General features: G+C 32.5%; 2 protein-coding genes across 2 annotated transcripts in view; both read right to left on the reverse strand.

Annotated features, from left to right (window-relative positions):
- LOC142340927 (ubiquitin-conjugating enzyme E2 K-like) overlaps positions 1–23,140 on the reverse strand; it is a 295,142-nt gene that overhangs the window by 149,661 nt on the left and 122,341 nt on the right. The gene's annotated exons all lie outside the window — the stretch shown is intronic.
- Positions 1–23,140, reverse strand: part of LOC142341290 (uncharacterized) — a 194,513-nt gene that overhangs the window by 83,935 nt on the left and 87,438 nt on the right. Inside the window, exons 8-9 of the mRNA XM_075392209.1 lie at positions 5,509–5,965; positions 628–900 (exon numbers count right to left, since the gene is read on the reverse strand). Coding sequence (XP_075248324.1) covers positions 628–900; positions 5,509–5,965 — 730 coding nt within the window. The remainder of the gene's footprint in view (positions 1–627; positions 901–5,508; positions 5,966–23,140) is intronic.

Below are 23,140 nucleotides of genomic sequence, written 5' to 3' on the forward strand. Positions count from 1 at the left end.
TCAAACATGGACTCATTAGTTTTTGGGCATTCTTGTTTCCATTCAAAAAAGTTTTGTGCGCTCCGAGTCACAATGTCCAGACTTTCGTGCGTTCAAAATTGCTTATGTTCAGACTATCGTGCGTTCAAAATTGCATATGTCCAGACTATCGTGCGTTCAAAATTGCATATGTCCAGACTATCGTGCGTTTAAAATTGCATATGTCCAGACTATCGTGCGTTCATTTTCTTTTCCAGACCGTGTAATTTTGAACGCACGACGCCACCTTGTGCGTTCATTTCGGTCTGGACATATCGACTTTCGGTCTGGGACCTCAACCTGGGTAGCCTTCCAATCCAATTAAAATGTGTTCTTTAGCAGAACGTCACTCCTTGTGCGGCTAACACACACTCAGATTTTAAAAAAAAATTGCCACAAAGCCTTTTTTCTCTCGGTCCTAAACAGAAATTTTCATATGTACTATACCGGTGACAACGTATTCAATTCTAAATCAAAGCTTTCAATTTTTAACAATTTTGTTGACACGTTTGAGCCTCTTCTTGCGAATAGACTACTAGAACTGCACAATTTATTGAACAGCACATTTTTCAGACAAATTGCTGTTAAGAAGTGGGTTCCGTGTCTTACTTGATGAGGAATCCATGTTTCACTTCATCTACAGTGAAATAGACGGTCGCATTGCTGGCTTCACTTGTGGGGCTCAAAATTTTCACGGGTATAGCAGGCAGGCTTGACTTTTTCAGCACCAGAGGAATGCCCACTCGCATTGAGTGCCCTGGGTACGTCACAGAAGCGCCTATTAGTATTGTCACATTGAGTCCTGTTGTCATGTTTGAAACCTCAAAGTCGGAGACCCATGAGTCGAAGTTACACGGGGCGCTACATGGACCATGCGAAGACCTATGACAACAACTGCTAAAAGAACTGTGGGAGATTTGACACATAACTAATTCACGTTCCATCAATAACTAGTTCAATTTGTTTCAAGCTTTTGAAAGGATACTTAGAGATCAAATAATTGATTTTGACTGAAGAACAAAATCCTCTCTCAAACTCAGTTTGGTTTTCGAAATAAAAATCCACGATGCGTTCTCTAATTTTATCACTGAAAAAATTAGGTATGAGATCAAAACAAATTCAAAACAACAGCACTACTCGAACTAGATAAAGCATTTAACTCTATTAATCACAACATCTTGATATCGAAGATTGAAGAAATAGGACTCAAGAACAATGACTCAAATATTGATACTTGACAATTTGTCTGTCATCAGAAATTTGTATGTCATCAGAAAACGAAGGCAGCAGGCATTGAAATTGATTGGATTCAGCTCAATTAGGGCGCTCCGCAAGCAGCAATGATCGGACCGCTTTTATGCAATTCATATATCAATGAACTAACCTCATAGGTGATACAGTTATCTTTCTATCCAAAAGGATTTGATCGAGGAAAAAAAAGAATAGGAAAAACGCGTGCATTAATAATAATAATAATAATAATAATAATAATAATAATAATAATAATAATAATAATAATAATAATAATAATAATAATAATAATAATAATAATAATAATAATAATAATAATAATAATAATAATAATAATAATAATAATAATAATAATAATAAAAATAATAATAATAATAATAATAATAATAATAATAATAATAATAATAATAATAATAATAATAATAATAATAATAATAATAATAATAATAATAATAATAATAATAATAATAATAATAATAATAATAATAATAATAATGCACACTCCAATTATAAACGAATTGAAGACACAGTTCAATTTTCAATTAAAATGTATGAAGCCTTCCAAGCAAGCGGAAGAAATTTAAAAAGTAAAAAATTGTTCCAATAGTAAATGAATGGGTCCGAATTTTCTGAGTAGATATTGCGCATCATTGACATATCAAGATAAAGTTATGAAGAACCCTTACCCTCTACGAGAGGTAGGACCAATTAACTTTAAAATTCTAATTTTAAAAGCACTTGTCATTAGCCAAAATCACTGCTCTGTTGTTCGCTTGATGTGATTTTCAACGATTCAAAGTATAACATTAAAAAATTCATCATCATAGAAAGACTTTAAGATTAAGATTAAAAAAATCTTTGTTTTGTTGATAACCTATACACTGCCTCAGTTATTTTCCCTATGATAGAAATTGAGTGTTCTTTTTTTAATATGAAACATCTTAACCAAGAAACTGGTTGCTATTCTACCACGAAAATTTAATTTTTCATCACTTTCTATGAGCAAGAAAAAATAGTGGGCGTTTTTGCTGTGTTAACGTTTTGCATAGCCTATTTTTAGGTCAGACTATGTAGGACTACTTCTATTTACCGCATGGAGGTTTTAAAATATTGATTGCTTAGGAACATAATCTCCAAGGGGAGACTTCAGAAAGCACAGCCGAATTACACAGGTGTTTTTCAAGGAAATAAACAAAAAGGCAAGATATACAGAACCATAAAAAAGTTGCCTTGGCAATAGTATCGCATATCAACTGATTGTGATAAAAACGCAGGAATAGGTTGGAAATTTCAGTATGCCAGGTTTTATTTTTCAAAATTTTTTTATATTTCATATTTAATATATAGACCTAAATTCGGGCATTGCCAGGAACAGGTTGGACATTTCAGTATACCAGGTTTTACTTTTCAAAATTTTATATCATATTCAATGTACAGCCTTAGATGCGGGCGTTGCCAGAAATAGGTTGGCAGTTTCTGTATACTAGGTGTTATTTTTTGGAAGTTTTTTTATATAAGACATACAATATACAGACTTAGATGCGGGTGTTGCCAGGAATAGTTTGGAAATTTCACTATACCTGGTTTTAGTACTCAAAATTTTTTATATATCATATTCAATTTACAGCCTTAGATGCAGGCCAGGAACAGGTTGGACGTTTCAGTATACCAAGTTTTACTTTTCAAAATTTTTTATATATCATATTGAATGTACAGCCTTAGATGCGGGCGTTGCCAGGAACAAGTTGGTCATTTCAGTATACCAGGTTTTACTTTTCAAAATATATTATATATCATATTCAATGTACAGACTTAGATTCGGGCGTTGCCAGGAATATGTTGGAAATTTTACTATAGCAGGTTTTTCTTTTCAAAATTTTTTATTTATCATATTCAATTTACAGCCTCAGTTGCGGGCGTTGCTAGGAGCATGTTGGAAATTTTACTATAGCAGGTTTTTCTTTTCAAAATTTTTTATTTATCATATTCAAATTACAGCCTTAGTTACGGGCGTTGCCAGGAATAAGTTGGCAATTTCTGTATACTAGGTTTTATTTTTCGAATTTGTTTATGTATCATATTCAATATACAGACTTAGATGCGGGCGTTGCCAGGAATATATTAGAAATTTTACTATAGCAGGTTTTTGTTTTCAAATTTTTTTTATTTATGATATTCAATATACAGCCTTAGATGCGGGAGTTGCCATTAATAGTTTGGAAAATTCAGTAAATCAGGTTTTATTTTTCGAATTTTTTTATATATCATATTCAATATACAGCCTAAAATGCGGGCGGCGGGCGTTGCCAGGAATAGGTTGGAAACTTCAGTATACCAGATTATACTTTCCGAAATTTTTATATGGCATATTCAATATACTGTTTTAACTGTTCAAATGCCGGAAAATTGAACCTTAAGGGCTGTTCGATTTCGATTCCTCTCTAGCAGTAAAAGTTAGCATGGAATAAAAATTAGTGTAAAAGCTTTAAATTAGAGTAAAAAGTCGTTTCGTGCAGCTTCGAATTCATACATGGCAACAACCTGTAATGGTTTTGTAATGTACTCAATTTTCCCATAATTGCTCAGAATCTAGAAAATTTGCTTGGTAAATTAACTGTTTGTGCATATTTGCAAGAGTAATGACACGAGAGGCTCGGTTTAGATAATTTAGTAGAGTTCATGCTTCACGAAATTGAAAGAACCGAACATGACTGAACGTTTCCCCAGTTTTCAATCTCAACCTATGAAAATAAATAATAAATGTCGGGGGGGGGGGGGGGGGGTTATTAACCAAAATTGAACTGTCAAGCTTCCTATTTAAGGTCGAGGAAAAGTCTATTCATTGTTCGAGGAAAACTTTTTTCATAGACATTTTCGATCGATGACGGTCATGTCATCGGAAGAGCATAAATCTAATTATAGGTTCCTTTTCAACAAATCTGAGAACTTGTATCTCCATAATTTTTTTTGCACTTCAGCAAAAATTGAAGCAGCAACAGAGCATGCTAAACTGCTCGGCATCAAGCAAGATAATGCAAAAACTCAGAAGATAGTTTGAAAAACATCCAAAACACCAATGAAACAAGAAACTGTTAAGATAGATGAGTCATTGCAACTAAGATTCATTGATATTTTACGTGATCGAGCGCAACTAGACGATTAGCTGATATAGCCATTATCCCACATCATCCAAGAAATGGGTACTTTTTGTCGTCTCAGTTGCTAAAATTATAAAATGTTCACTTCTATTATAGTCCACTTTTTTCTTCGGTGGTTAGGAGTTCTTCCAAATTACTTCAAATGAGTGTTCGCGCCTGTTGATGACCTCGGTATAGGCGTTGTTGATCGTAGGAGCATAATGTTGGGTCAAGGGAAAATCCGGCATGAAGCTTTTTGGGTAAGTCGAGTTAAAGTACTGCTGATCTCTAAGTTCATTGATATCATTTCATATACCATTAGAGCATAAGTTTTTTTCTTAAGTTGAGGTCTAAAGCAAGGTTTTTCATAGATGGTCAAAGCAGACCAAATGCTCCCGTAAACAGTCAAACCAAATTTGGTTTACATGCACCCTCTCATAAGTGGTTCTTGAATGTGGTCCTCAAACTGGGTTTCAATTGAACTTGGTAGGTTCCCAGGTTACCCGTACAATAACAATAAAATTGACTGTAAAAAATTCTCAAAAATCAATAGTTTTGTTGACATTTTTTAGGTTATTGAACTTTGCATGAGGAAAATACTGCACATTAAAAAAATTGAAAAACTTGATGCTGCCTTATACGAGCCGTGCTAATATTTGTAATTTTTCGGAGTTGTGAATCTCGCAGCCAGCGATAAAAAGCATTCAAAAGCAGTTTAAATGCGTTAAACGGTGGATTTAACATCATTTTTAGCAGCTCAGAATTGTGAAACCAGGCAGTATAGTTTTTTTTATAGGGTGCTGTGAAAAATTTGATACGGCCGTAAATCATGCCGTACTAAGTTTCGTAATTTCTCTACGGCAGCGTTTAAGTCCTTGTAAGTTTTTGAAGTTTTGTCTAAGGTGGGCAACCTGGGTTGAAACAAAACATCGAGGCGATATCGTTATGTGACCTCGTTTTTGTTGATATACTCCACAATAACTAAATTAAATCGTTTTCCTTCCTTCTTTTCTCATTTTTCTCTCTTTTTCTATAATCGAAAAATACCAAGAGTGGTTGCTTTGCACAATGCTTTTTATGAGTGTTCGAAGGTCTAACTAACTGTATATTCCATCCATCATACTTTCCCTCCAAGAAGAACCCGACAGACACACTGGAATCAGTCAACACCGGAGAGTAAGAGTACTCCTGAGGAACTCCAGGAAAGGTCACTTCTGACACAGGAGAGAACTCACGACTCGGTCTCAACTCACCACCCACACTGTATGACGTCGCTAGGAACTGGTAGAAACCTCCGGGCTTCAAATTCACAAAATCAAATGTCAGATCGGGAGCGAAAGATTTGGTGACAAGTCGCGGAACGACATCAGTCGTGTTCATAAAGACTTCTACGACGCCACCAGTTCCTGGCTCAGATTGGACTCGAACATGGATTCTAGATGCGTCCAAAATGTCGACAGATGTTGATACCACTGCATTCGGAGGGTATGTAGCCTGAGATATTTCCAGAGCGGAGCTTTCTTTGTCGCGACTGACTGATTTGATGAAAATCTTGTACACTACAAAACAAAAAAGACAGATGATAAGATGATCGCAAAAAACTGCAACTTAATTTACTTATGTATCTGTGTTTCAGAGCTCTCAGTAGTTTAAGTCGATGAATTAGAGGACTCCCAGCAATTTTCCTACAAAATTTCGCTGCGAAAGTAATAAATTCAACGCATTCATTGCAAAATTAGGTAAGAAGTATGCAAAAATTTTCAAACATGTCAACGTTCTCTACCGCTCATCTTACATTGAAAATTGCGTTTTTAAGCGCAGTTATCGTAATTTTTGCTTATCTAAACATAGAGTTTGGCGTTTCTGAACCTAGATCTTTCATAATTTGAGCGTTTCAAGCCGTTGCTCATGCATAGTTTCAACGCTTAGAGGTTGGTCGTGAGACTCGAACCTCAGATCTCTTGCATGCTTTTTGCCTTTTGTATCACTGTACCCTCATACTTCGCTGTTCTTCACAAGCTATCTACGACATTCTCTATTAGTTAGACTCAAACGTCACTTATCGTACGTGGTAATGAATGCACTGACTCCTTAATATATGTTGAAAACTATTGTCAAGAACAGCAATTATACACGAAATGCATTCCACAAAGTTTCAATGTTTTTAAATTTTCCTTTTATGACCAATCCAGGGCCGGCGTTTTTGGGTTTACCTCAAGTGCTTTCACCCATTGAAATCAAAAACTGTTCGAAAAGAGTTCTCCTCGCACTAAAAACCAAAACAGCAGAATAGCGAACATTGAAATGACCAAATTTCGACCAAAATCTCTTGATGATTCGAACAATATATAGACCAGCAGAAGTTCACTACAAGTTTCAGTGGATTTGAAGAAGATTTGACTCCACTGAAAACAATTTTTTGCAGTGCAGTTCCTCTTCCGCGTATTAGCAGAAATATCAAAAAGATCAATGAAACAGTACAGGTTTTCTTACCTCGGGATTGAAAACTTTTCTTACCTCGGGATTGAAATAACTACTATTTTTGAATTGTGATCATAGTTCCATAGTTCCCCTTGAGGAGACTCCAATCTTTTGCAGTGATCATGTTAAGCACAATACTTTTGTCAGAGCCGAAAACTTCTAATTTGTTTTCATTATCTAAGGAACTAGAAAAAAAAATTTTAAAAGAGGCGAAAAAACTAAATTTGATTACAATATATAGAATCAAATTGCTTTAGCAAACTTTGTAAAATCATTTCCATGAGAAATAGAGTTGAGTCTAACACCACAGAGCGGGTTTCCGGATAAGCGATAAAAATAATCTTTCAAGCAATTCAACGTTAAATTGTAAACTTAAAAATGGGAAGCTCTTTCATAAATTGACAAAGCCCGCCAAAAAAATGTAACCCTGCTTTAGATATAATTTCTTTCACTCCAAAGTTACACCAAAGTTCGTAGATAATTTTAACGACCTAAAAATATCTTCATGAAACTGGCATCGGCTGAGAAGACCCAAAAAATAGCCGTGGAACCAAACAATTTGCGAAGTGTAACAGTGGAAAAACAACGTTAAGAATTAAATATTGAATATATTTAGATGTGTCCTAGCAACACTTAATTCATGTTTTTGATGTTTTTTTGTTAACGCGTTTAGCTTGGATCTTATACAAAATTTCATGCATTTACCATCAATAATTTACATTTTTGCAAATCTTTGCGTTGACATATTGGCCCAGGAATTCAAGATTATATCGCTTTACATAACATCGCCATACATTTTTGTTTCACTTGCGCTACATAATGCGAATTTTCATTCATGCGAGTTTCAAATAAATTTTCATTTGAGCGGATTTTCATTCCAGCATTTCAGGGTTGAGATGGTAGTATTCAAAAACTTTTTATATTGATCGAGTTAATTGAAGTCAATTGACTCATTAGAGTACATCCAAGTTCTTGGAGTTGGTAGCTGCAGAGAGGCACAGTTTTTACAGAGATGGATAGAACCTGAATGGGCCTCAAAATTGCACGTTATGAAATCTTATGATATCTTGACTTACAATTCAAAAGATTTTCTGAGAAATTTTAGTTAAAACTTTTCTCACTTCGGGAGTGGAAAGAGCTGCTATCAATGAAATGTGACCGTAAAAAGATCACGTAAATCCTTCTGGCAAGACTCCATTCAAAAGTTTTGCAGTGATCATGTTTTGTGTAAGAGATTTGTTACAGCCAAAAATTGCTCATTTGTTTTCATTATCACAGAAACGAAGAGGCAAAAGAGGCATTTTTACGAAGAGGCAAAAATCTAAAGTTAATAAAGGTAAATTAGAATCAATTCGCCTTAGCAAACTCTGTAATGTCTTTTCCATGAGAAATAAAAATGAGTCTAACACGGCTGAGCGGGTTTTTAGATAAGTGTGAATTTTCGACCAATGGACCATTAAATTGCAAAGTTAAAAATTTTGATGCTCTTTCATTACTGGCATGGCCAGTCAAAAATTTAATCCTGGTTTAAATATACTTTCTTAGAAAATTTCTACTCCAAAAAATGTAGATAAATTTAAACACCCAAAAAAATACTTCATGAAACTGACATCGGCTGAGGAGACTCAGCTATTCGCTGTGGAAACCAACAATTTGCGAAGTGTAAATCTGAAAACTGCGCAGCTTTTCTCAAAACCAGAGCTAAGATTTAAATGTTGAATCTATTGAGATGTGCAAGATCAGCACTTATTGATGTTATTGATGTTTTCTGGTCAACGCGTTTAGCGTAGATCTTACACAAATTCTTTGCATTTACCAACAATAGTTTATATTATTGCGCATCTTAACATTGACACCTCGGCCGGCGAACTCGGGATCATAAAAACATCGCTTCTCTATAAGTTAGATTCAAACGTCACGCATCTTGCATGGTGATTAATGCCCAGATTCTATAGAAAGGTGTTCATTTTTGATGAAATTTTTCCGCAACTTTTAGCATTGAAAACATGTAACCAATTTCCTTTCCGAATGGATCAAGAACCATGACACCGCTAACCTACCGCTCTTCCTCGTTTTTCGTTTTCCTGTGAATAGTTTGACTATACATCCAAAAGGAAATCAACTTGAAAGCGAAAACCTAAGTTTTATTACTGCAAAACGAACTTTAAGAAACAAATAAGCATGCAATATCAACACAAAAGGTTTACACCTAAATATTCGTTGAAAATTATCCTACAGAAGAGCAATTATACGCAAATGCGTTCCATAATGATTAAACTTTTAATTTTTCCATTTAAGACTTTTCTCAGGCCGGCTTTTTTGTTTTTACATTCACTGCATGAAACCGATTGAAATCAAAACTTGTTCGAAAACAGTTCTGATCCTATTAAAAACAAAGCAGCTGAATAGCGAAGAATAGAATGGCCGAAACTAGACCAAAATCTCTTGATGATTGGAACAAAATATAGACTAGCAGAAGTTTACTATAAGTGTCAGTGGATATGAAGAAGATAAGACTCTATTGAAAGCCATTTTTTGCAATTTGTCATCCGCATAATAGAAGATATGTCACACAAGATCATTGAAATAATTCAGTTTTTCTGAAACCAAGCTTTACCAAAATATCTAACTGATTAACAGCCAACTAGCAAGGAAAAGAATTTATGTGAACCACTCACCATCCTATCTCTCCTCCGTTGAAAGATTTTGAATCTTAGCGTTGCCAGCTTGGCCCAGGAAGTTGGAATCGTAATCATATCGCTTTACATAAAATTTCCATTCATTCTTTGTCACTTGGGCTTGACTATGCGAATTTTTATTCATGCAAATTTTGCAAAATTTTTCTCTGCTAATTTTTATTTCAGTTCTTTAGGGTTGAATTGCGTAATATCCATCTACTTCCTTATATTGACTTATTCAATTTAAGTCAATTGACTCACTAAGAAGGCATCCAAATTTTTCATGATGTTGGTAATTGCAGAGAAGCACAACATTTACAGAGCTGGATGGATCCTGAATGGGCCACAAGATTGCACGTTCTGAAATCTTATTTTATCTTGACTTATAATTCAAAAATAATGATAAAATATCGCTTCTCTTCAAAAATGATGATAAAATATCGCTTCTCTATAAGTTAGACTCAAGCGTCGAGTATCTTACGTAGTGATGAATGCACTGACGCCTTAATATATGTTCAAAGTTATCGTTTAGTACAGCAATTCTACGCGAAATGTTTCCATAAAGTTTTAACCTTTTTATTTGTTCGAAATTCGATCATTCCGAGGTCGCCTTTTTTGGGTTTGCCTCCACTGCATCAAACCATGTGAAATCAAAACTTGTTTGAAAACAGTTCTCCTACCATTTAAAAACAAAACGGCATAGAAGCGAACATTAGAATGGCCGAAATTAGACCAAACCTCACTGTGATTCGAACAAATTATAGACTAGCAGAAGTTCACTGCAAGTTTTTGTGGATCTGATGAAAATTTGACTCTATTGAATGCTTTTTTTGCTATTTGTCATCCGCATATTAGCCGAAATGTCATACAAGATCATTGAAATAGTTCAGTTTTTCTGAAGCCAAGCTATAACAAAATTTCCAACTGTTTCAGAGCTAATTAGCAAGGCAAAAGATTTCTCGAGAATTTCTCACCATTCTATTCCCCCCCCCCCCTTTGAAACATTTTGAAACCGAAACGGTTCTCCAAAAAACCATCTGCCCTAATATTATTTTGTACGACTATAAAACCGGTACAACAGTTTCTATATACAGGAAAATTTAGAAATCAAAAACTAGAACTGGTTAATTTTTTGAAAATTTTGTGTGTATGATTTCGACCTCTCTCTCTTTACATTCATAGCTTGGCGCATAGTTAGATTGAAAAAAAATTATTACTCAAAAAGTCTGGAGTTTTTTTAAAAACGCAAAATTTTTTTGTGAAACCATCATCGGCCGAAGAGACTCAACATTTGGCTGTAGAATCAACGATCTGCGAAGCAGAAACAACCTGAGTATTGCGCAGCTTTTGTCGAAACCAACAAAAATTAAATACTTTGAAAAATATTGAGATGTGTAACATCAACACCTTAATGATAATATTGATGTTTTCTTGTCCAAGGCGTTTAGCATTTACCATCAATAATTTACATTTTTGCGCATCTTTCCGTTGACACGTTGACCCATGAAATCAAGACTGTAATTACATCATTTTACATAACATCGCCATTCATTTTTGTCACATGGGCTAGATTATGCGATTTTTCATTCAAGCGAGATTCGAATAACTTTTCGTTTGAGCCAATTTTTATTCCAGTTTTTTAGGGTTGAATTGGTTAACGTCCACGAACTCGTCTATATTGACTGATTCAATTGAAGTCATTTGACTCATTAGAGGACATCCAAGTTCTTCGGGTTAGTAGCTGCAGAGAGGCACAGTTTTTGCAGAGCTGCATGGAACTTGAATGGGCCGCAAAATTGCACGTTATGAAATCTTATGATATCTTGACTTACAATTCAAAAGATTTTCTGAGAAATTTTAGTTAAATCTTTTCTCACTTCGGGAGTGGAAAGATCTGCTATCAATGAAATGTGGCCGTAAAAAGATCACGTAAATCCATTTGACAAGACTCCTTTCAACATTTTTACAGTGATCATGTTTTGTGTAAGAGATTTGTTACAGCCAAAAATTGCTCATTTGTTTTCATTATCACAGAAACGAAGAGGCAAAAGAGGCATTTTTCACGAGGAGGCAAAATCTAAATTTAATAAATGTAAGTTAGAATCAATTCGCCTTAGCAAACTCTCTAATATCTTTTCCATGAGAAATGAAAATGAGTCTAACACCGCTGAGCGGGTTTTTAGATAAGTGTTGAAAAATTATCTTTCGAAAAATTGACCGTTAAATCGCAGAAACAAGTTTTTTTGATCCTTTTGTTTACTGGCATGGCTCATCAAAAATGTAATCTTTGTTTAAATTTATTTTCTTTGAAAAAATCTTAGTATTCAGTTTTTTCACAAAACCCAATAAAATTTAGATAACTGTTTGACTAAGATTAGTTGCTCTGGCAATCAGCTGGCTTGAATCGTCTGGAAATCGTCGTGATTTTAGAGTTCGTTCTTATTCTCCAAAGTGTTATTTGGGGATAAATCTTACAAAATTTTGTCGTTTTTTTCCGGAAGATTTTTTTGATGGCAATTTTGTTCGCTGCAAAAACGTATTTGTAAATTATATTCAACTTTGATGAAGAAAGCAGTCCTCTCACCAGTGGGTTTTGGTTTATATGTAAGAAAAGTGACTTTTAATTGTTATAGCTTGAGATTTTTAAAAGGGGGGAAAAATCAAAAAGAAGTCAGAAGTCAGCTGTCAGCTCCATAGAAATTTACATACACCTTTGAATTTTTTCTTCCTGAAGACAACTAATTAGTTTTTTGCACTAATCAGAAGACATTCATTATCTTAATTGGAATCGACTATTCGGCACTCTTATCTGGGACTTCTTTTAGTATTCTTCATCTGGTGAGACCAATCCAATATTTTCCAAATTAACAATTGTTTCACTCTCAGGTCTTTTTTAAGTCAAAGTTTTGAGTTGTTTTCTTCTCACCGTTTTTTTTTCCAGAATGAGTCACTAGTGTATTATAACCAAGCCCAGTGTATCCAGCGACAAAATGGAAGCGGCTGTTCTAACGAAATGGAACAAAGATGAACTCATTCAAGAAATTCTAAAACTAAGAGAGAACAAAAGATCATCACTCGATTCTAGTAACTTGCAACAGGATGAAATAACAGAATTAAAAAAAGACTTAGAAAAAAATAAGCAAGCAAATAGAGAACTCCAAACAGCTCTAGACAACAGCAAATCCCTATATGACCAAGCAATATCAGAAATTGTTTTTTTGAGAGGACAAAATGCGAAAATGTTGACAAAATTTATTGATGGCAACAAAGACAAAGAAACTATACAAGTTTATGCCAACAACAGACAGTTTTTTCCGAAGTTTGTACCAGGATTTACTAAACATCTTGTCATATCAGACAGCACGTATAAATTTGTTAAACAGGGTGATATAAGTAATGAAACTGCAATACACTCATACCCTTTGGCAACAATAAGTGATGCTAATAACATTATTGATTCTTATTCGGCTGGAACAAAACCTGAAAGCCTTGTTTTTCATTTGGGACACAATGCAATTGACCAAGGTACTGATGGAAAAAGGGAAGCTGAGCAAATGGGTGACTTAGTCGGTAAGTGTTTAACTAAATTCAAGTCCCATAAGGTTGCTATATGCCAAATTCCACAAGTTAAAAATGGACTATACGGATGGGACTCGAAAAACAAAGAAATTGATGCTTATAACCAAGAAATCAACAGCATTGCTGACCGAATTAGAGGCGAATTCCAGTAGTCAAATGTATACGTCCTCAATTATGGTCTTGAGGCAAACGATATCAGACAAGATGGTGTACACCCAAACATGTATGGAATTCAAAAAATAGTTACAACTTTGCGGAAACATATGAAAAACATTGGCTACAACTGTTCATCAAACGATATATCATCGAGACAAATGCGTCCTAAACAGCAAAATGGAAATTTTTTTGCATTCAAAAGGGGATGGAATAACTTCAATAGTCCAAATGAGTTCTGATTAATTTGGGTGACTTAATTCTTAGTTCTTTAATAGAAACGTTGAATGTTTCTTTTGAAGAAAAAATCTGTTTTGTTTGTGACTTTAATAATAGGCTTTGTTTGTAAAGGGGGAAGTAGCCTTTTTCAAAAGTCACTCAAATCATTCTAAAAAACCAAAATTTAATTTTTGTCAGATTTATTATAATAGATTGTTTTCACTAGGGTTCGGTTTCATCAATATTACGTATTTATTATCCGTCATATCAATTATTCTGCAAAAAAATGGTGATATTGAAACAAACCCTGGCCCAGCCCGAATAGAAAAACTGAAAACATTAGACCAGTACTACAAAGAAAAGAACAGAACAGACGATAATCTCAAATTCTGGTACATGAATTGCAGAAGCCTAAATAATAAATACGAAAAGATATCAAATTTTTTGACAACTCTCGATCAGTTGTCTTTCCTAGCTGGTACCGAAACATGGAATAAAGAGAACAATACTATTCCAGATTCTTTTTTGAGCAGTAGTCATCAATTTATTCACCAGCCGAGATCATCATCGACTGAACTGGAAAGAGGGGGAGGTGTAGGCATATGGATACCCAAGATGTTTTCAATCAAAATAAGAAATGACTTGAACACCATCAACCGGAGTTTTTTTGAATCACTATGGATAGAAGTAACTGAGCCTCTGAAAGAAAAACTGCTCATAGATGTGGCGTATTGTTCAAACGTAAACCTTTCAAAATTCTTCCTTGATGAAATGACATCAGAAATTTCAAATGTTTACTCTGGCACAGACAATCTAATCCTGTTTGGAGATTACAACATAAATATACTTATAGAAACTGGGAAACAATTACTAAACAACTTCATTGCAGATAATTGGCTTCAGTATGTAAACACAAAAAAAGCAACATGGACAAATGGAGAAAAATTTTCTTTAATCGACCACTGCTTTATTTCTAGAATCAAATCTCTGAAGCAGATATAATAGAGTCAATACTTGAAAATGATCATTTCACTATTGTATATCAACCATCATTGAAATTAGAATGGAAGCAGCAAAATACAGAATATTTAATGCGAGATAAAAAGAGATACATAAGAAGTAAGTTTAACCCTGATATGGCTTTGCAAGACTGGTCACTAATGTACAAAATCATTGGAGCTAATGACATTTTTCATAAATTTATTGGAATTTTCCAAAATGTATTAAAAAGTCACGCACCTTTGAAGAATATAGAAGTGAAAACAAAAAAGGAGAACAAAAAATGGCTATCAAAAGAACTGCGTAGTCTCATTAATGAAAAGCATCGTGTAATCAATGAATGGAAAAAAGATCCTAATCTAGAGCTCTTTAACAGTTGCAAAGTACTTAGAAACAATGTTAATAGAAAATTGCGTAAAGCATCTGACGATTATACCAAACAATTTTTCGAGAATCTCCCAACTTCAAAAGAACAATGGAATTTTATCAAGAACAAAATTAACTCAAACAAACAGACAGAAAAAAATGCAAAGCTGAAAGAGGGCCATAACGTAATATCAGATGAAAAAAAGCATTGCTAACTGTTTGAATAATTGTTTTGACCGTCTTGGACTTTACAAGGGCAAAATAATTGCTCCTAAGTTGCCTTCTCTAAACTTTAAAGGAAATGAATCCAATTTCAGGCCGGTAACCAGAAGAGAACTATACAAAGTTATTGACAAACTACCAACACAAAAATCAGCTGGACCAGGGTATATACCATCTTGGGCATTGAAAGATTGTAAGTTGTCCATTGGAACCCATTTACAGTTTGCTATTAATGAGTGTATAAACGCAAACACATTCCCTGAAATTTTAAAAGAAGCCTATGTCACTCCCATCTATAAAAAAGGAGACAGGCATAACCCTGAAAACTATCGACCAATATCGGTCACTCCAACGTTAGCAAAAATTTTTGAAAGACTTCTCTTGGAGAAAATGTCGGAACATTTAGATATGAATATAACAACTAACAAAAATCAATTTGGTTTCCAAAAACAAAAGTCGTGTCTTAATACAATAATTGCACTGACAGAGAAAATAAATCATTATGTTGAAGAAAAAGATATAGTCTTAACAATCTTTTTGGATTTAGCGAAAGCTTTTAACTCAATATCCTTGGACATTTTTATTCAAAAAATTGAAAAATATGGTTTTGGAGAAAACGCAAGAGTCTTATTGAATTCGTTTCTAATTAACAGGATACAGTGTGTTAGAAACGGATTAGTTGGATCCGACTGGACAATTATAAATCATGGTGTTCCACAAGGTACTGTTCTAGGACCACTAGTATTCATACTTTATGTAAATGACTTCGGTGAGGAAATAGGGAAAAGTTCGAATGTTTTACAATTTGCAGATGACACAGCAATTTTATGTCATGAAAAAAGTGAACAGTGTTTAGAAGCAAAGGCTAAGAAAATATTGATGGAAACTGAACAATATATGAAACAAAACAAGTTAACTCTAAATGAAGGGAAAACAGAAATCATGGTTTTCAAAAATGAGAAGTTACCAACTGTCAAATGCGTTGAATTTAATAGTCATTCATCGAAACCAACAGATGAAGTCAGATACTTAGGTGTTGTTCTTGACAAAGAGTTGACATACCAAAAACAACTTAATAATCTGATCAGTAAAATGGCTTTAGCTATCAGATCAATTTATTTGGTACGCAATCAAATACCTTTAAAGGCTCGAATAAATCTCTTTAGATCACTTGTTTTATCGCATTTAGAATTTAGTGCAATATTTTTTCAAAGTTTGCAGTCCTACTCAATTGACAGAATAAACAAACAAATTAGATGGGGCATAAAAGTTTGCTTTTTTCGAACAAAATATGACAGTGCTCATAAACTACTTCTTGAAAATAAAATACTTCCCGGAGAACTTCAAATAGCAAAAACTTCATTAAATAGACTTTTCGATATTGTCCAACAAACAAAAATACAAGACCAAAAAAATTCAGAGTAATCGGAGACGTTGAAATTGAAGTTAAAAATCGTATATATGATTTTTCTATCACAACAAAATGTAAATCAAATTGGAGTCAAAATTCAATTATAAGAAACTTTGTTCGGAAATGGAATAAACTTCCAAGAGCTCTAAGAAAGGAAAAATCAAAGAAAAAAATTAAAAAAGAATTAAAGGAAGAGATGTAAAAAAGACACAAATGAGTTCTAATGGACAAAAAAATTGAAGGCTTTAAAAGTTTATTTTTATAAAATAATTCACGAGAACTAGAAACTGAACCTTAGTTTTTTATTATTATTATTATGTTTAGTTATTCAAGGGAAAGATGTAGTATGTTTGATTTATAATATTACAACATGTAACTTTAACCTTGGGGTTATTCGAATTTACATGATTGAGATTTAAAAAAAATGGTGCACTTTCCCTACCTTTTAAATTTATTTCATATACATTTCTTCATGACATAGCCGCAAGAATTTCGCTTATCGTAAAAATTAAAAAGCGCAAATTATGAAACAAACTGGAGAGCAAACAAATATACCACCAAGGTTTCATTGAAAATTTCCTTCAAATTCGATTCATAGACCTAAAAAACAGCATCAAAAACGCTCAGAGATTATATGTTTCAATAAGGTGAATTGCAGTTTGCTGTGCACAGCAACTCAACTGATACAAAACAGATGATTGCTTCAAGTAAGAGAAGATAATGTCAAAAAAGCAGAATTTTAAAACAAATAGCAGTTAGTTAGATTGTTGATAGAAAAAAGGTCGATTGCATCGAAGAACTAACCCCTGATAAAGAGTTTTTCATTAATTTTTAGTTCAACCTTTTAACTTTGAGTTCATAAAGTTGAGTTCACTGAGGGAATAGTCAGGATTGTAAAAACAAAAACAAACATTGTTTTATTGAAAAAGCCAAGCAGGAAAGCTCCGGAAGTTCAGGCGTATTCTGTTTGCTGCCAAACATTAGCCCTCACTGATTCTAATAAACCCGAATGAGAATGAAACAAACAAAAACGCTTTTAACAAGCCTTCTTTAAGGCTTTTGGCTCTCCCCAGGTTGCCCACCTTAGACGAAACTTTGAAAACATACTAAGACTTATACGGTGCCGTAGAAAACTTAAAAAATTTTGTACGGCACCGTATAAGGCCGTAATAAGTTTTCTACGGCACCGTATCCAATTGATGTAAATACCAATTTCAAAAGTCTACCTTCCTAAAAACGGTTTTAAAAACAACGCCTATCTCATACAAGTTATTTTTTCATTACGTTTTGGCACTGTTCACATCTATGAAAAATTACAAAACTTAGAACGGCGCCATATAAGTCAGTGCCAAGTTTTCTAATTTTTTCAAGCTGTTGTTTTCAAACATTAATTTGCTCTGTAGGTGGGCCTGACGGTCAAAAATTTTACCTGGAAACCGTTCGAAATAGCAGAAACCTGTTACGCCCCTTGTAAGGCCGTACGTACCGAACTATGGAACTTTAATGACATCTTCTGCAGCTCATATCATTATACAACCAGAAAAACGTTCAACTCCGGAAATCCATCAAGAGTTCAAAACTGAGATATTGTTCCAAAGATGACCAATGCTTACGTATTATGTCTCAAAAAAAATTAGCTGTAAACTGATGTTCGGAGAAACAAAAGAATTGCGGTTTAAGTGGATCAAAGAAAATGTGCACTGTTTTGCACATTAAACTGTCAGTCCCACCTACACACAGCTAGTGATTAGATCCGAAGCTGCAGGCACACAGATTATAGTAAACTGAGAAAAAATTTTTCTTTAATTGTTTGCGGTCGGTTCAGTTAATTGTGCTTGGTTTCTGCAAAAATTAATTTATTACATTTTTAGCGCATTTAAGAATTCATCAATGATTAACTTTTTTTGAATATATATATATATATATATATATATATATATATATATATATAATGTATATAAAAAATTGAAACCAAATAAACTTTTATGTGTGTATATATTTATACATAAAAGTTTATTTTATTTTAGTTATATATATATATATATATATATATATATATATTATATATATATATATATATATATATATACATTATATATATATATATATATATATATATATATATATATATGTGTGTGTATTTGTATAATCAAAATAAATTAAACTTTTATGCATAAATATAAACGCACTTAAAAGTTTATTTTATTTCAATTTTATATATATATATATACATTATATATGTATATATATATATATATATATATATATATATATATATATATATATATATATCCAAATTAATCAAACTTTATTGTCAGATTAATATGATTATTATTAAAATATTAACACCACGAAATTGGGTCAAAAAGTGGTATTATATCTTTTTTGTTTTTTTGTTTGCTTTGTTTGGGGTACTGACTCCTCTAATATATAGCATTTTTTTTGCAAATATTTATCTTAGTTGGGCTTATTTCGGCCCTGTGACTTTTGTAACCTATTAGATAACCCTTGTAGGCGTGTGTCTGCTGAAAAAGTCCATAATTTATGTGGAAAAGACTCGAGTAAACGAAAGCCATTCTCTGTGTTTTAAAATAGTCTTCTCTCGAAAGTCTTCTAATTTTAGAGGTCTGTTGAATTTTGGATGTTTTTTGTTTTTTTTTTTGGGTCATTTATGGTGTTCCCTCGACTGTACCCGCTATTTGAACAGCAATTAATGTAAAAAAAGTTTTTGGTTTGGCTTGTATAGAAAGAGAGTTCTATTAGTTGAGGTTTTTTGGCTCTTATTTTAAAACGTCTTTTTTGCGAACGGGCCTTAGAGTTGTCGAAAGCTAACAAAAAGCAACTTAGGAGTCCCACTTTTTGTGTGAGTCCAGATGGAAAAAGAACTTTTTGTTTAGTTTGCATAGAAAAAGTTCGTTTCTTAGTTGAGGTTTTTCGCTTATTTGAAAATTTTATTTTAAATTGTCGTTTTTTTCTATCGGGTCTTAGAGTTGCTGAAAGCTGACAAAAACCAACGAAGTAGTCTCACTTTTTGCGTAGGTTCTAGTGCAGTAAATTTTTATTATTCCAGGTTTTATTTTACTTTGTCTGTTTAGTGTTTCTGTTTTGGAGAGAGCTTTTCGAGCCTATTCTATCTAGTCCTCTGCTCAATTCTCCTATAGCTTTAGTTTGTAACTCCACCGTAGCTGGTCCCCAGCCCGGTTGAGAAAGGAGGAGAGAAACACACCCGGAACATACTGGAAAAGTCTCAAAAGTCGCTTTTTCAACTTGACTGGAGCCTTTCGAGACGTTGAAATTAAAGTTAATAATCGTACATATGATTTTTCTATCACAACAAAATGTAAATCAAATTGGAGTCAAAATTCAATTATAAGAAACTTTGTTCGGAAATGGAATAAACTTCCAAGAGCTCTAAGAAAGGAAAAATCAAAGAACAAAATTAAAAAAGAATTAAAGGAAGAGATGTAAAAAAGACACAAACGAGTTCTAATGGACAAAAAAATTGAAGGCTTTAAAAGTTTATTTTTATAAAATATTTCACGAGAACTAGAAACTGAACCTTAGTTTCTTATTTTTATTATTATGTTTAGTTATTCAAGGGAAAGATGTAGTATGTTTGATTTATAAAATTACAACATGTAACTTTAACCTTGGGGTTAATCGAATTTACATGTTTGAGATTTAAAAAAAAATGGTGCACTTTCCCTACCTTTTAATTTTATTTCATATAAATTTCTTCATGACATAGCCGCAAGAAGTTCGCTTATCGTAAAAATTAAAAAGCGCAAATTATGAAACAAACTGGAGAGCAAACAAATTTACCACCAAGGATTCATTGAAAATTTCCTTCAATTTCGATTCATAGACCTAAAAAAACATCATCAAAAACGCTCAGAGATTATATGTTTCAATAAGGTGAATTGCAGTTTGCTGTGCACAGCAACTCAACTGATACAAAACAGATGATTGCTTCAAGTAAGAGAAGATAATGTCAAAAAAGCAGAATTTTAAAACAAATAGCAGTTAGTTAGATTGTTGATAGAAAAAATGTCGATTGCATCGAAGAACTAACCCCTGATAAAGAGTTTTTCATTAATTTTTAGTTCAACCTTTTGACTTTGAGTTCATAAAGTTGAGTTCACTGAGGGAATAGTCAGGATTGTAAAAACAAAAACAAACATTGTTTTATTGAAAAAGCCAAGCAGGAAAGCTCCGGAAGTTCAGGCGTATTCTGTTTGCTGCCAAACATTAGCCCTCACTGATTCTAATAAACCCGAATGAGAATGAAACAAACAAAAACGCTTTTAACAAGCCTTCTTTAAGGCTTTTGGCTCTCCCCAGGTTGCCCACCTTAGACGAAACTTTGAAAACATACTAAGACTTATACGGTGCCGTAGAAAACTTAAAAAACTTTGTACGGCACCGTATAAGGCCGTAATAAGTTTTCTACGGCACCGTATCCAATTGATGTAAATTCCAATTTCAAAAGTCTACCTTCCTAAAAACGGTATTAAAAACAACGCCTATCTCATACAAGTTATTTTTTCATTACGTTTTGGCACTGTTCACATCTATGAAAAATTACAAAACTTAGTACGGCGCCATATAAGGCAGTGCCAAGTTTTCTATTTCTTTCAAGCTGTTGTTTTCAAACATTAATTTGCTCTGTAGGTGGGCCTGACGGTCAAAAATTTTACCTGGAAACCGTTCGAAATAGCAGAAAATTGTTACGCCCCTTGTAAGGCCGTACGTACCGAACTATGGAAGTTTAATGACATCTTCTGCAGCTCATATCATTATACAACCAGAAAAACGTTTCAACTCCAGAAATCCATCAAGAGTTCAAAACTGAGATATTGTTCCAAAGATGACCAATGCTTACGTATTATGTCTCAAAAAATATTAGCAGTAAACTGATGTTCGGAGAAACAAAAGAATTGCGGTTTAAGTGGATCAAAGAAAATGTGCACTGTTTTGCACATTAAACTGTCAGTCCCACCTATACACAGCTAGTGATTAGATCCGAAGCTGCAGGCACACAGATTATAGTAAACTGAGGAAAAATTTTTCTTTAATTGTTTGCGGTCGGTTCAGTTAATTGTGCTTGGTTTCTGCAAAATTTAATTTATTACATTTTTAGCGCATTTAAGAATTCATCAATGATTATTTTTTTTTGAATATATATATATATATATATATATATATATATATACATATATATATATATATATATATATATATATATATATATATATATAATGTATATAAAAAATTGAAACAAAATAAACTTTTATATGTGTATATATTTATACATAAAAGTTTATTTTATTTTAGTTATATATATATATATATATATATATATATATGTATTTGTATAATCAAAATAAATTGAACTTTTATGCATAAATATAAACGCACTTAAAAGTATATTTTATTTCAATTTTATATATGTATATATACATTATATATATATATATATATATATATATATATATATATCCAAATTAATCAAACTTTATTGTCAGATTAATATGATTATTATTAAAATATTAGCAGTAAACTGATGTTCGGAGAAACAAAAGAATTGCGGTTTAAGTGGATCAAAGAAAATGTGCACTGTTTTGCACATTAAACTGTCAGTCCCACCTATACACAGCTAGTGATTAGATCCGAAGCTGCAGGCACACAGATTATAGTAAACTGAGGAAAAATTTTTCTTTAATTGTTTGCGGTCGGCTCAGTTAATTGTGCTTGGTTTCTGCAAAATTTAATTTATTACATTTTTAGCACATTTAAGAATTCATCAATGATTATTTTTTTTGAATATATATATATATATATATATATATATATATATATATATATATATATACATATATATATATATATATATATATATATATATATATATAATGTATATAAAAAATTGAAACAAAATAAACTTTTATATGTGTATATATTTATACATAAAAGTTTATTTTATTTTAGTTATATATATATATATATATATATGTATTTGTATAATCAAAATAAATTAAACTTTTATGCATAAATATAAACGCACTTAAAAGTTTATTTTATTTCAATTTTATATATGTATATATACATTATATATATATATATATATATATATATATATATATATATATATCCAAATTAATCAAACTTTATTGTCAGATTAATATGATTATTATTAAAATATTAGCAGTAAACTGATGTTCGGAGAAACAAAAGAATTGCGGTTTAAGTGGATCAAAGAAAATGTGCACTGTTTTGCACATTAAACTGTCAGTCCCACCTATACACAGCTAGTGATTAGATCCGAAGCTGCAGGCACACAGATTATAGTAAACTGAGGAAAAATTTTTCTTTAATTGTTTGCGGTCGGCTCAGTTAATTGTGCTTGGTTTCTGCAAAATTTAATTTATTACATTTTTAGCGCATTTAAGAATTCATCAATGATTATTTTTTTTGAATATATATATATATATATATATATATATATATACATATATATATATATATATATATATATATATATATATATATAATGTATATAAAAAATTGAAACAAAATAAACTTTTATATGTGTATATATTTATACATAAAAGTTTATTTTATTTTAG

Source organism: Convolutriloba macropyga, chromosome 6 (assembly GCF_964194025.1).
Source record: "Convolutriloba macropyga chromosome 6, txConMacr16.3, whole genome shotgun sequence".
Lineage (NCBI taxonomy): Eukaryota > Metazoa > Xenacoelomorpha > Acoela > Convolutidae > Convolutriloba > Convolutriloba macropyga.